The sequence below is a fragment of the Cynocephalus volans genome, chromosome 14 (genome assembly GCF_027409185.1).
Source record: "Cynocephalus volans isolate mCynVol1 chromosome 14, mCynVol1.pri, whole genome shotgun sequence".
In the NCBI taxonomy this organism is placed as follows: Eukaryota; Metazoa; Chordata; class Mammalia; order Dermoptera; family Cynocephalidae; genus Cynocephalus; species Cynocephalus volans.
In genome coordinates this window covers 61,512,456-61,527,751 of record NC_084473.1, presented here as the reverse complement: position 1 = coordinate 61,527,751, position 15,296 = coordinate 61,512,456, and the positions used below count along the sequence as shown (strand labels likewise).

Sequence of the window (15,296 nt, the reverse complement as noted above, 5' to 3'; positions counted from 1 at the left end):
TACTTTTCCTTGTTTCATCATGTTGTATAGCTGAGTTTCTTGTATCTCGTTTAGTTTCCTTAGAATTATCACTTGAAATTCCTTGTCAGACATTTCAAGGGCTTCTTGTTCTATAGGATCTAGAGCTTGAGAGTTATTACCCTTCGGTGGTGTACTTTCTTGATTTTTCGTATTTCTGGTATCTTTTCTTTGATGTTTATTCATTGTGGCAGGGGGTTTCACAGTCCACAGGTTTGACACTATTGTCTGACATTGCTGGTGTTGCCAATTTGGTATGGCTACCTCAGTGACTGCTCAGTTGGCCACTAGTGTCTTGCGTGTGTGGTTGCCTCGGGTCTTGGGCCTCTCCGGGGAGCCACCTCTCTGGTCAGCTTGGACTTGGCCGGGCTGCTGGGTCACGGGGCAGTACTGCAGGGTGTGTGGTCTCTGCCAAGCTTCCACCTCCCCTGCTGGACGTCTCCCTGTTCCGCGCACACTGGGCCGGGCTGCTGGGATGCGCGGAGGCACCGCAGTGTGTGTGGTCTCTGTGGAGCTTCCCTTTCCCCTGCTGGACATCTCCCTGCTCTATGTGCGCTGAGCCAAGCTTGGGATGGAGCCAGGTGGAGACGGTGAAGCCTACCTGCTGCTGGATCGCGTGGCAGCAGCCCCCCCACAGGGTGTGTGGTTTCTGCAGAGCCTCCGCCTCCCCTGCTCGGTGTCTCCCCGCTCTGTGCACACTGGGCCAGGCTAGGAATGGAGCCAGGTGGCAGCGGTGAAGCCTATCTGCTGGATCACGCGATGGCGGCCCCACAGGGCATGTGGTGTCTGTGGAGCTTCTGCCTCCTCCGCTGGACATCTCCCCGTTCTGTATGCACTTGATGTTATGTTTTTATAATTGTAAATTGGTTGATTTGTGGGAGAGAGTGACGCTAGGGACTGTCTATTCCGCCATCTTGACCAGAGTCTAGATTCTTTTTTTTTTTTTTTGCAACTGGTGGGTATAGGGATTTGAACCCTTGGCCTTGGTGTTATAACACTGCATTCTAACCAACTGAGCTGTTTTCTTAACCTTTGGAATTAAGAGATTGGGGCAAAGTGGGGGGGGTAAATAAAAGAGGGAATAGTTCGAAAATATAAATTATTTCTACAAAGTTTAACTAGTGAAATTAATCTATGTTGGTTTATTAAGAAAAGCCATAATGTTTTGGAAGGGGCAGCCCTCCGATTGAGATTGTAGCTGATACCATCACTGCTGCTGGCTGAGACCTAGCTCTGGAGGGGGTGTGTGGAAGGTCTCAGACAGGTGGGAGCTCCTTTATCTTCTAAATGGCAATAATTATCAAGGTCACATTACATAGTAAGAAGAGGATCTTTTTATTCCACATGTAATACCTCCAGTAGCAAAATTAAAACAATTAAATGTCTAAGGATCCAAACAGAAGCTTTGAAATGCTCTGAATTTCAGGAAGCCCAAAGGCATTTTGCTAGCCCCCACTTTTGTCTTGCTTCGTTTGCACATATATCATCTCATCTTTTTCAGCTGTGGATAGTAAGACACTGTTATTTCCATTTTACTAATTCATACAGAGTACATATGCAGCGTTACCTGAAACCCAGCCTTTCTGCTCCTGACCCCTCCCTTGGTCCTTTCCAGCAAAGCTAAGTTGGATTTTTATCAGTCCTTTCCTTTCATATCAAAATGTTATCTAAATTCAAAGTTTAACAATGTAAAACTCTTTTTAAAATTTGTTGTTGTTATTTTTACAGTGAAAGAATCCTCTGGGTCCTTGAGAAGATAATTTCCTGGAGTCTAGAGTAAAATTATCTCTTTTCCCCCCAGCAGCTGCCTCTTAGAACCAAACTGCCTGCTAGCTGGGATCATAAAAGAGCATGGGTCTGGCCTATTTCCTGCTGCGCTTGCCTCTTTGAAAGAGGACACTTGAAACTAATGTAGGCCCTCAGGACAGGTGAGCTGGAACTTCCTGTTCCCAAAGACCTGTTGACAAAGTGGCTGACAACTTCCTGTTTGCCAGAGGAAAAAGCATTGGCCATAGGTCTGTCAGTCCTAGTAGATACTGGGGGGAAAGGCTTGCAGTTCATTCAAACAACCTGAGCCAAGAACCTTCTGAGTCACTTCCAGCCCAAGGTTAAGAGGAATAGCATATGCGGGGTCAAGGGGGTATGCTGTTTTTTTTTGTTTTTTTTTTTTTAAATAAAATTAGAATCCCTTGCAATTGGAAGAATATTTCTTTGGTTGCATCAGCTGTTGAGATCTACACTGGTGGTAGATTGTAGCAAAAACAATGCAAATGTGTTCATAACTACTAGTCAGCCACCTTTAAAAATTCAAAATAGCAGCATCTGCAGACAAGGCAGACATTCTATCTAATCAGACTAAATTAATCCTGTAGCACTTGAATTAATTAAGCAACAGGCTTAGTCGAACTCCCCTGACCTGTAATGTTCTTAGGAGCAGGGGAGAAGGGTTACATATAAAATTGTCACAGTTCAAACAGACCTTGGAGATCATCTAGTATAGCCTCCTCGTTTTACACATGAGGCCCAGAGAATTTAATTTGTTAAAGATGTATGGCCTGCCCTGGCCTGGAATCGAGGTTTTCCAGTTCTCTCTACGTAGTGCTATTTTTGTTTAACAGCACTGCATGATTCCTGAATGATGTGGTCTAGCTCCTCAAGCAATATCTTGACTTATTTTCTATGCCTTATTCAAAACATGTAGGCCTGCTGACCTCCTGATACAGCTGCTCAGAGTGGGCTCGGCTTCTTGCACCATTTGATTTCTTCAGTCAGCTCTTGTGTTCCTGGGGACCCAAGGGTGATGACATGACTGGACTTGTTTGCTTGCCTCTTTAGAAGTGGGGTTTGTCCCATTTGTCTCCATCCCCAAGGAGGAGAAGGAAATTGGTTGCCAGCCCTCTCATTGTCTCACCAATATGCTCAATTGGAGCATCCTCCTTGAGAAAGCTGTAACTCAGGTTCCCTTGGTAGTTCCCAGTGTCCTTGAGAAAACAGCCCCAGGCACACCTTTCCTCTGCCACAGCACTCTTTGCCAGCTGCAGCTGCCTTGTTCTCTGTCCTTAACCCAATCAAAAACAAAGATTTAGCAGGAAAACCCAGGAGAACTGAAGGAAGGCACACAGTGCCAAAACACTTGTTTCACTTTGAAGTGCATAGCCCGACTCATCCTGAATGCCCCAGAAAGCCCTTGGTCAGCAGCCAGGATTCCATCCCAGGAGGGACAGTTTAAGCACACCATCTCCTCAGCTGGCCTGGCCTCTTGGTTCTGTCTCCCCCTCCTTGAGCTTCCCTTGCCCAAAGAGGTTGTCCTTCATTCCCGGACCCAGGGCCCATAAGCATGTGCCTTTCTTCCAGAATTTCCTAGTAAACTCAAGGTCCCTCCATAGGAAAGGGAAGAATAGCCAAGCTTCTAAGAGTAAGAGATCACATTGCACAAAATAGGCCGGTACAGTAGGAAGGAGCTAACTTCCAGTTTAATGTGAGGCATTGGCCTTGGGGAATCAGCCAGTTTGTTAGCCCAGGCAGCCTCAGCCCAGTGTCTTTTGCAGTTCAGATTTTGATTTATTGTCAAGATATCACAGCATTAAAGTCAATTTTTTTTTAAAATTCTGCGTCAACTCTAAAAACTCCATGGTTGTCTTCTCATTTGTTGTTAAATTTGGAGAATTATAGGAAACACCTGAATTCTCAAAATAAGTACAACATATGTCTGCAGAATCCAGCCACGGGAAGCTTGCTCTTTTTGAAGAAATTTATCACATGTTCACTGATAAACTTGAGCCACTTTTCCTTCCTCTGGACCTTGGCCTGGGTTGACCATCCATCTAGAATGCTACCCACCAGCTCAGGTGCCCTTCCTCAGGGACGCTGCCTGACCCTTGCCTGCTGCTCCCCTGCCTGTGCCACAAGGCATCCCCCCGATGACATCATCACCTTCTGTGTCTGAGCTCACATCCTACAAAGCACCCAGCCCAAACCCAAAAACCCCAGGGATGAGATGGATTTCTTTTTTGTTTTACTACCGGAGTGGACTTGGTCTGGCCAGTACTGTCTCTGTTTCCTGTGTTTTTAAGGTTGGCAGTGCCCACTTTCACTTCAGTACCAGACCTCTGACTCCTGCCTTTACCTCTCTTTCCTCCCCTCTTTTCTCACCTTCCTTTCTCACACACTCTTTCTGTGTTTTTCCTTATCAGAGCTTCCTTAGCTCACTGCCCTGTTAAAGGGATTTAGAAACCAGGTCACACAAAACTTAAAAGGGACCCAACTTGGGTGGTTAAGAAATATAATTTCCATGTTATTGTTCAAAGTATAGAAAAAGGTGGAAAGCTGCCTAGCTCGGTTTATAAGACTAGCATAACTGTGACACAAAACCAGGCAAGGATAGCTCAAGTAGAGAAAAATAGAAGCCCAACTCCCTTATGAATCTAGATGTAAGGTTTCTAAATAATATTAACAAATCACATCAAATATTAGTAAAACAAGTGTAATGAAAGACTAGTAGAATATATATCCCAGGAATGCAAAGATGGTTTATACTGGAAGAGCTGTTTAATTTACATGTTAAGAAAGTAAAGGTGAAAAGACTGTAATCATCTCAGTAGATATGGATACAGCAAAATCACCTGGTGGCATCCAATACTTCTGGTGGAAACCCTTAGCAATCCAGAGTAGAAGTAAACTTTTGGAACTTTTGTCTTTTTCGTGACCAGCACTCAGCCAGTGAGCGCACTGGTCAACTTTTGGAACTTTTTATAATCACTCCAGTGATCTAGGAATGTCCAATAGAGAATTGATAATGGTTATCCCATCAAAGTCAAGTTGAAGACAAGCAGGGCACTGTCACCTCTGTTTTCCCATGTCATGCTGGAAGCCCTTGCAAAAGATGCAATAAGATGAGAAAAAGATGGTGTAAATATTGGAAAGAAGACCAGACTATCTTTTGTGGGTGAAATGATTTACTTGGAAAATTCCAGAGAATCTCTGGATAAAGTATTTGAGGTTTTATAAGAGCTAAACAGAGCAGCCAGGTACAGGATCAACATACCAATCACTTTTTTATCTATCAGCAGTCACAGTTTAGAAATGGAACTTTTACATCTCATTTCATTTGTGCAGTAACACAAGGAAGATTTTAGCCCCATTTTACAGATGTGAAAACTGGAGTCAGAAGTTAACTTGACCAAAATCGCATACCTTATAATTAAAGAATGATTCAAATCTAGTCTGCCTGAGCTAAGACACCGTTATTTTTAGCATTACAATATGCCACCGCATTTCTGTTTTTCCATGCCTTATATTAGGTTGCACTCGTCTTAATTGGACATCTTTTTAATAACAGGCATTGAATCAGTCAAAATTTTTTTGGAGGGTACACTTACAGACTGCAGGGACACCGGCCTCGCATCCTCAGTGGGCAGCATTAAAGGTTCACTCTGACCATGCTCTTTCAGAATGCTGGGAACCTGAAGCTGGAGTGCTATGGCTCTGAGGAGTCTGAGGTCCTGAACAGAAAGTGGTCGCACAGGACCTCCACCTTTGCTCTTGAGTTCAAAGCAGTTGAAGTCAACGAGCAGTCCCTAACAGTTCAGGGACACCCACTGCAGAGCAAGGCGAGTTTAAAACACAGCCAGAGGGCCTATGATGGCCAGGTCTTTCAGTTGAAGGGAACATTGTCAGATTGGTAGATTGGTGGGTGTCATTAGCATGTTTTCAAAAAAACAGAGATGCTTAAGCATGTTGCTTGCACAGTGTGTATGTGCACACCTCAGGTGGGCTGCTTTTCTGCAGCTTTGTGGGAAAACCACAGCAGAGTTTACTGGAAAGGCGGTTCAGAGGTACATGAGGGTAAAGGTTTTTTTCCCCTTGCCTTTCTTGGAGATGCCCCGATAGTACATGCTTTTCATTTAACAGGTCACACCCGCTGCTTTGCAAGATTTATCTGGTAGTATAGTTCTGAGCGTCTCCTGCATGCTTTCCTTCCCAGGGCTCAGTGAGTCCCTGAGCAGTTGGGCATGGGAGATTACGGGCCAGGTTAGGACGCACCTCAGCTCTGCCCTCGGGAGGCGTTGCACTGTAGACACACCTCTCTCAAGGTCTTTGGCCTTCTCGCTCCTTTGTACAAATTTGTTCTTAAATCAAGAAGAATTGAAAGGCTTTCTCAGCCTCACATCCTCTGGCAGATGTCTGGGGAGCTTTTCACTTGCCCGTGCAGTGGGAAGAGGCTCTTCCAGGTTGGGGAGGTGGGATGGTTACTTTGGAAGGAGGCATTTCTGATTGACTAACGAATACTAGGAAAAACCAGGTGTGCCTCATTTCTTTGAATGACTTTCTACACGTTGTTAACCCAAACATGGGCAACAGAAAATAGAGTGGATTAGGGTGAACAGACTAACACAGAGGTGACCGTGATGTGGTAACTGGATTTCTGAGAACTAAATGCTGAGCCACATATGACAGTGTTCATTCCAAGAGTAATGTCTAAACTAATAGATGACTGTAAGGTGGATGTTGGATAAGAATTTAATTCTTGATATCTGAATCACTCTGAAGGGCCCTTATCTACACATTCAGAAGGTATTTATTGAGATCTTTAGAAACCTTTGTATTGTAAGACTTCCTCCCCTTATCTCCTGGCTTTGCATAAAGCAGGGTGCACCTTCTTACTTGGAGAGTTGTAGTTGGGTTAATCTCGGAAGGGGGGCTCACCTGAGTTTGAGAGGCAGCAATGTGGTGTATTAGAAATCCCCCTGGGCTTTGTGGTCAAGGGGCCAGCATTTCAAAACCAGCAGAAGGTAGGGTGGGGATTCTGAGGGTCCCCATTTTCAAGTTGTTGCCAGCTGCATTTAACAAAGCCCTTTAGGAGCATGTGACCCCTGGCCCCAGAGGGTTGTGGAAAATGACCACCACCACCTGGAGTCAACTGGCCTGCTTCATGGAGACTTAGGCGGGTGGTGTATTGGGTGGCAGAGGGACCACCTGTGCCTGTGGGATTGCATGTGCTCTGCCCACACCCACAGTCCATACCGATATCTGGCCATCTTCCAAAGATATGGCTATGGAGGCTCCAGTCTTTACTCATCACCTCTGCTGGGAAAAGCATCTCTGCACTCACCCTCCACAGAGGTAGCCTTCATTCTGTGCCATCATTCATCTCACTTCTAGTTTAAAGTGACCTCCAAAGCTCTCACCTCCAACCCCAAAGATTACAAGATTTCTTCCTGAAAAGCCAGTACCCATGATACTGCAGAAGTATCCTTATCTCTTTCCCAGGCTGGGATTTGCCCCACACATAAACATTTGGGTTTTATTTGCATCTTTCCTGCTTGCCATAGTCCCTCGCAACCAGGGCCACAGATGGGGAACCATTCCTAGTCAAACCGGAACACACCAGTGGGAGCCTGGTGTTTTGAGCCCCTCCCTCAAAGCCCAGTGGCTGCTCCCACGTTTGAGAAAACAAACCCAACTTTCCAGGGTCTGGTGGCTAGGTTTCTCCACCTTTTCAGCCAGCCACGTTGTGTTTAGACAATCTGGTCCTTCAAGAGTCCTCCTGCTGCAGCCAGGATAAACTCAAGATTTTGGGAAGTCCAGCAATATGCCACAACTGGGGAGTACACAGTATTTGAATAGTACATGTTAAGGTTTAGTGTGTGGGATTTTTTTGTTGTTGTTTTTAAATTAACTCTCAGTTACCTCCCTCTAAACAGACAGCTACAGACAGTTCTTCTAATTCCTCTCAGAAGCGGGAACAACCCACTCGGACAATCTCCTCTCCCGCATCCTGTGAGCACCGGAAGATTTACCTGGGCCACCTCCACGACCCATACCCCATGGACCACTATCACCTCGACCAGGTGAGCAGCAGTCCTGTTCCTCTGAGGTCATCAGGGTGGATGGCTGTGATTCGGGAATGACCTCCTGCCCCTCCTCTTCAGCCAGGTGCCTGAGCGCAGGCCTGTCGTGCTCTCCTGCTTTGTGCCCCACCCCATATTGAAGGTAGTGTTGGCAGCGGCAGCTCAGCCTCACTCAGAGTTTTCTGTGCTCCAAACACCTTTCCAAACCCTTTATATGCTTTATCTGGTTTGATCCTCACAAATTACCCCACAAGGCAGATTGTTGGCATCCCCAGTTGATAGCTGAGGAAGCTAAGGCATAGAAAGATGAAGTACCTGGTGGAACGAGATTCAAATCCAAGCCACCGCTGGGTGGCCATGCTCCTTCTGTGTTGCTCTGTCCAGAGGTCCTCCTGGCTTTGTGTCAAAGCTTAGAGCCATGATCAGGACTAAAGAATGCTGCACACTTGGCTCGAGCCCCTGGCATTGCAGGCTGCAGGCCCAGTCTTGCTCAGGGAGATGTAGCTGGAATATGGAATTCAGTGATTCATCAAATATTTACTGAGTGGCTGCTTTGCGGAGCAAGTTCCCAATTGTGGGGCATGGACTTGTGCCCAGGTGGGGTGATATAGCCACTAGACTGCTTTGAAATGAGAAAAAAAGAGCATAGGGCACTGAGCTTTTTAGCATAAAGCTAGATTTATTTGACTTTATTTGACAAAATTATTTTATGTGCTTCCTAATATTTTGGCATTAAAATATTCTTATTTAAAATCATATTATGATAGCAGTAGATGGAAATTGACATTTTGACTTTCCTTACTTTGCAAAATAAAAAATTAGCAAAACCTGCATCAGCTCCCAGGACTCATTTTGAAATCGTACAGGAATTAGGGGAAATTGTGTGAGATGTGTCCCGTGCCCTCAGGGAGCTCATGTCTGGTGGGAAGGCAAGGGGTGAATCTGTTACCTTGTGATAAATTCTGTAGCCAATATTACAGTGACAGTGATGGCAGCAGGTATCAAGCATGTCCTATATGCCGTGCTCTGAGCTGACAATCTGCATAGATTATTTCTCTTCTCCTCACAATGGTCCCATGCAGTTTGAGAGCCTTGCTAGTTAATTCAGTAGTCAGCATTTGACTGCAGTGGTCACTCCAGAACCATGCTCCTCATCCCTTGAAAAATCTTCAAATCCAAAGACTTCAAAAGTGGGAAATCTCATTCTCTGCCACAACTGACATGGTCTGGGCAAGGCAGGGTTACATGCATCTATTCAATAAATATTTATTCAGTGCCTGCTGCTCTGGACAAGGCACAGTTGTGAACTGTAGCAGGACTAACTGCAGAGAAAAGACTCCTTCACCCTAAGGGGATTCAAAGATTAGAGGGTGTAGCGTGGGGTCTGGCCTCTCACTGTCTTTGGGATCCTGGTGGGATTTGAACCCAGACAGCTTCCAGATCCTTTGCTCTTACCCTTCTCATATCCCATGCATCTTTTCTGCCCAACCAGATTACTACCAGATTACAGGGTGAGCCTTCCGGTCCTAGTGTCCCCCGTTGGTCTTTTGAACATGACCCACAGTGAGCTGTGCATCTTCTGTTGTGACGCAGCGCACACATTGTACACATGGGGATGTTGAAAAGTTTAATGAAGCAGTACTTACCTTGTAACAAGCAGTGCACTCCAAAAGAAGCAGCAGCGAATCTTCCAAGAGAGAACATACAGTACAAAAACAGGCAGAACTAATCTAAGCTGTTAGAATCCCTGCAGCCATCACCCTCAGTGTGGAGGTCCCTGAATGGGGGAGGGAGGGTGTTCCAGGGAAGCAGGTCCTGCTCTGCCCTTGATCTGCGTGTGTTGGGCCTTTGAAAATCCATCAAATTGCACTTTTACATGTGCACACTTTCCTCCGTATATAGTAATACTTCAACAAAAAGGGAGAAATGGGGTCTCAACCCACTGAATTGATTTCCTGAATTGATGCAGGCATGGACTGAGACTCACAATTTGAAATGTATCTTTGACCAACAAACTAGATATTCAGTACTTTCAGGATGGGTCCGTTTCCTCCAGAAACGCCTTTGCTGAGGGGAAGGGTGTAATTTAGAGGATTGGGGAGGAAGGAGGTGTTTTTTTGGCCACTGCTGTAAGATGTCTCCTTTCTCCCGCGGCAGCCAATGCCAAGGCCCTACCGCCAGGTGAACTTCCCGGACGACGACGAGGAGATCGTGCGCATCAACCCCCGGGAGAAGATCTGGATGACAGGTTACGAGGACTACCGGCACGCACCGGTCCGGGGCAAATACCTGGACACCTCGGAGGACGCGGACTCGTACGTACGCTTCGCCAAGGGCGAGCTGCCCAAGCACGACTACAACTACCCCTACGTGGACTCCTCAGACTTTGGCCTGGGCGAGGACCCCAAAGGCCGTGGGGGCGGGGTGATCAAGACGCAGCCCAGCCGCGGCAAGTCCCGGCGGCGGAAGGAGGACGGCGAACGGTCCCGGTGCGTGTACTGCAGGGACATGTTCAACCACGAGGAGAACCGGAGGGGCCGCTGTCAGGACGCGCCCGACCCCGTGAGAACTTGCATCCGCCGGGTGAGCTGTATGTGGTGCGCGGACAGCATGCTCTATCACTGTATGTCGGACCCCGAGGGGGACTATACAGACCCTTGCTCGTGCGACACTAGCGACGACAAGTTTTGCCTCCGGTGGATGGCTCTTATTGCCTTGTCTTTCTTGGCGCCCTGTATGTGCTGTTACCTGCCGCTGCGGGCCTGCTACCACTGCGGAGTGATGTGCAGGTGCTGTGGCGGGAAGCACAAAGCAGCTGCGTGACTCAGTCTCCCCCCCCCCGCCCCCGCCCCACTCCTCCATCGACAGCCACAAGGGAACTTGTTTCCTACGTACTCTCATCTTCTCCACACCGCTTTCCACTCCAAGGAGCAGGGAGAGCAAGAGGCCTCCCTGCACTCTGGTACCTGGAGGCACCATTCCGGCCTGGGGAACCCGCTGGTGGATGCTCCAGTCACCCCCGCCAGCCACACCGCCCCAGCCGCACGCCCACACACGCTCGCACAGTGTTCTAAGGAAAGGAACCTTCAGCATAGATTCTTGTGTATTCTTAACGATCTGTAATCAAGCTAACTGTCTTATCCATGTGTTGATTTCCTGTCTTTCCTCTCACCTCTTCCAGCTCAAAGGAGTCTGCCGTCGGAACTGCCGATTTGGGAGGGTTTTGTAGTCAATTTTTCCAAGAGCATGGAAGACCATCTCTTGGTTCAGCTTGCCTGTTGCTAGCATCAGGTTCCTGCAGAAATGTAATGTCAGAATGATGAAACCCTAACAAGTATTTTAACCTGCAGTCAGTTATTATGTATAGGAGGTGAGCTAGTTAACCAGCTTGTACCACAAAACAATATCGCTTTAACTTTTCTAAAGCCAAATTACTCACGTTTAAGCCACAGTTTCTATCTTTAGCCTATCATCATTTTCTGTCTCCCAAAGAATTTGTCAAAATTATTCACTGATGCAAAACATTCACCCTTAAAATGACTGAGAATTGAGCCTTAACTTCAGATTAACTTGTGAGGATCAGGAAAATTACTTAAACTCATCACATCCCCTTGGACCAGGGTGGGGAAAGGGGATTTCAGGTTTCTATGAGCCTCCCCAGTTACCCCTAAAAGTAGAACTTTTTAAAATGGTGTCACCACCACTTCTAAAAATTTAGCAATATTGGAATAAGACACTTATGAAGTAAGAAGCTTTGCTCATTGTTTTGCAAACCAAATAATCTATTCAAACACAAACCAGTGTTCTGCGAACAAGTTCCAGTTGAGAAACACTATGGTTGTGAATAAAACTATAGGAGCTCCTCTCCCTCTCCCCACCCCGTGGCTATTTTATATTAACCAGGGGGAGGGGGATTTTAATTGTCATAAATTTGAAGAGTGGTGGGTTGCATTTTGTTTGTGGGTTTATGTTTTGGGTTTCCTTTTGGACTCAACTTCATGTCTCCACATTCATTTATACTTGGGAAAAAACAAGGCCATATATAAAAACCCTTCCAATGCCTAAGTGTCTTTCTCCTGAAACTTCAAACCCAGGCTTGCCACTTTGGGTGCACAGATGGTTAGGTCAGCCGACTGGTTCTGCCTGTCACCTTGCCATATAGGAGGCTTCTAATTAGATTGGAAAAGAGTGTTTTTCTAATATATTGCAAGGACTAGCCAAATCTCATTGACGGAAGCAGAAAAGTGAAGAGCGGTTGCCTGTACCTAGCATAGTACAATCAGAACCTCGTGGAGACCACAGGGGACAGGCTTGCCAAGCTGGCCTTTCTTCCTGCCATGATCTTTCTGTGGTAATTGCCAGCTAAAGGCACGGCCAGTCCCCTCTCCTCCCTTTCCCCATCCCTTCTTTATTGCACACAGGACAGCAGTCTTCAAGCAAAAGGACTTTTTTCCAGCCTGCCGATTGTATTGGGAAAATGCTAGCCATCCTTAACGTTCATGGGAATGTTTTCAGCTCATTGAGAGCCCATCACGTTTCTTTAGACAGATCATCGGTGTAAATACCCAATGTGCTTATGAGTTGGTTGGCAGATGCTTTCATTTGTTGGAGTAACTGGTTTGGGCTTTCAGTTTGGAAAAGAAGCAGAAAGCTGTCCATCCGGATTGACAGAAGAAAAGAGAACCACTTCCATGGTAGAGAACATCTAGAAAACCTTCAGCCAGTCTCCAATGCTGTTGAGAGACCATCATCCTCCCGCCCCCGCCCCCGCCTTGAGGTATTTCCTCGGGGTCTTTCTCTAAGGTCTCCTCTCTACAAAGCACAACACTAATGTGTGTTTCGTTACACCTCCGTTCAGGTGCCCCTATTTATTTCAATAAGAACACACACATCCCAGCTGCTTTTTGTTTGTCGTCTCTATTTTGTTGTTTTGTTTCTATCTTCCTTTACCCCTTGTCCTTTTCTACCCCTTTTAGGAGTTATACTAGTGAATCTTACTCCTCATATACTTTTTGGTTTGTGAAGGCAGCGGTTAAGGGCACAAGGACAGCCATGGGGACATTTATGTAAATACGTCTCACTAATTGCCACACTGCAGCTGAACAGTGTGTAGGATTTTCCCAGTCAGCTTGGGCATACTGACGTTAATCATTTGAGAGAAATTATCCAGATTTTATTTTTGTATCTGTGGTAACAAAACATTAACCAGAAGACTTTTCTGTTCAGAAGCTTCCCTGACCGCCCCTCCCCCCAACCCCAAGCTATTTGCTCACATTAACAAATTAAAGTGCCTGAAGCAAAATTCATTCTTTACCTGTATACTAAAAAAACCCTGTTGTATTGATTTTTTTATAATAAGCCTTTTTACCTCTGTGTAAAAAATATATATACAAGTGTATGATGTACATTTTAGTTCTTAACTTTTTTTTATGGTTTCTAATATGTATGACCAATGTAGCCATTGCTTTAAAATGTACCATGTAAATATAAACACATCCTATCAGATCGCTGACTTTGGGGTATTTGTCTGGCTGGAGACCGGAGACAGTTGAGCCTTGGCAGACTCGGGAGTTCTCGCACACAGGATGGGATGGGGTTTCCTCCAGAGAAGGACGTGTGGACACCAGTCTGTTTTGCAGGGCCCTTCCCGCCTATGGTTATATCATATTCCCAAGGGGAGAGTGCAGCTCCTTGGGCTGGATGCCTCAAGCGAAAGGAATGCTGCATGTCACAGCAGCCCGGGAACACCCCCTCTCCTAGGCCTCGCTTCCCCACGCGTGCTCCTCAGAGGGAACAGCTGTGCTTCCTTCGGCTTGTTTTCCACCGATTTCTGCTGAACCTCAGGGGCGTGTGTGTGTGTGTGTGTGTGTGTGTGTGTGTGTGTGTGTGTGTGTGTGTGTGTGTGGTTTGGAAGACAATTTCTCACAGAAAACAATTGTTAAAACTGCAAAACCCTTGGTCTGCTCAGAGCAGCTTTATTTGGCCCACTTTCCTTTCCAAATGGACTCTTTGGATGCTCAAAAGCTACAGTGACAATCCCCAAGAGGAAATAAAGCATGAGGTCTTTTGAGGGTCACAGAGGAAAATTTCATCTCCTTCACTAGAGAACTGAGGAGGGTCCCTAAAAAGAGATGTATGGAGGGGCCCTCCTTCTTGGTTTTAACTCTTCTCAAGCCACTGGCAAAGGGAAAGCAAGGCGGGATGCTGGGAGTTAGAAAGTGAGAGAACTGGGAGGGCTGCTCCACAGCTGGAGTGGAGAAGTCCTAAGATCTTACTTGCCCCTCATGTCCCTGCAAGGCACTTCCCCCCCATTATCCATGTTTTACAGTTGAACTGAAACGAGAGAACCTACAATCACTTGAGGCAGAGACTGAGCCAGGCTGGCTGACTCCAGAGCCCGGGTCCTTGCCAGGCCTCCCTCTGCTCCCTTCCCTCCCTGTTGAGCTTGAAAAGTGGGCACCAGTCAACAGTGGGCACCTGCCTTGTTCTCTCGGGCCCCCCTAGGCTGCCTCAGGAATAGCTTGTAATCTGGCACCCTGCATGCTAGGCCAGGAACCCAGCAACACTATGCACATCATCTTTAACCCACTGCAGAATGGAGGGTTCATTTCCACCTGACAAATGAGCAAAGCAAGCATGTGTAGAGAAACTACGTAACCCCATCAAGGTCACCGGACAGTCTTTCTGCCATTACGAGCCGTAGCCCTTGGGCAAATGACTTCCCCTTTCTGAGTTTCCTTACGTGTAACAGGCAGAATAATTCCTGCCCTCAGTGGTCCTGCAGGTCAAAAGATCATGCTATAGTTACAGTGCAATACACAGAAGGCTCTCCAAAAATGCTAGTTTCTTCCTCAGTTTCTCCATTATTCTGGGGCCCTGAGGAAACTTCAAAAACTGGAGAGGACAACCTCTTGAGTCACAGGAGGCTATAAAGTACATAGTGGATATTTCGTGAGTATTTACACCTACAACCTGTATGCTGACATTTCTTAACCTCTCTGCAGTTCTGAATTTGGTTTTGATTTCTTGCTCACCCTTCCAGGTATATTCACAGCCCCAGTAGCAGCTGCAGAAGTGCACTGAGCTTGCTGGATTCCAGGGGAACCAATACATGCAACTTGGAAGAAGCCGGTGGCCTCTGACGGAGCGGTTCTGCCAACAGGGCCCAGTCTAGCTCCACTGCGCTTGCTGGGGTTGGAGCACACTGTTTCCAGAGCCCTGCCTGCCTGGCCCTCCTGCCCTACTTCTGTGGCTTTTGGGGTTGCTTCCCACATGTCAGGCCTCTGCTCCTCCTCCTTGCTGCTCCCCCGATGCTGGTCACCACCCTCTCCCCTGAATGGTGGACACCTGCCAGAAAATCAGTGCTGCTGGAAGAGTTGTGCTTTACAGGGACCCACAGGGCAGCTTGTTATTTTACCGTGGCATCTG

The 15,296-nt window shown here is 46.7% G+C and overlaps 1 protein-coding gene across 2 annotated transcripts in view; it reads left to right on the top strand.

Annotated features, from left to right (window-relative positions):
• SPRED2 (sprouty related EVH1 domain containing 2) overlaps window positions 1–13,306 on the top strand; it is a 111,433-nt gene extending 98,127 nt beyond the window's left edge. For both annotated transcript variants that reach the window (XM_063078318.1, XM_063078319.1), the window contains exons 6-7: window positions 7,722–7,868; window positions 10,026–13,306. In XM_063078318.1, the coding sequence (XP_062934388.1) occupies window positions 7,722–7,868; window positions 10,026–10,691 (813 nt within the window). In that variant the 3' untranslated portion in view covers window positions 10,692–13,306. The remainder of the gene's footprint in view (window positions 1–7,721; window positions 7,869–10,025) is intronic.
• Window positions 13,307–15,296: the final 1,990 nt, after the last annotated feature.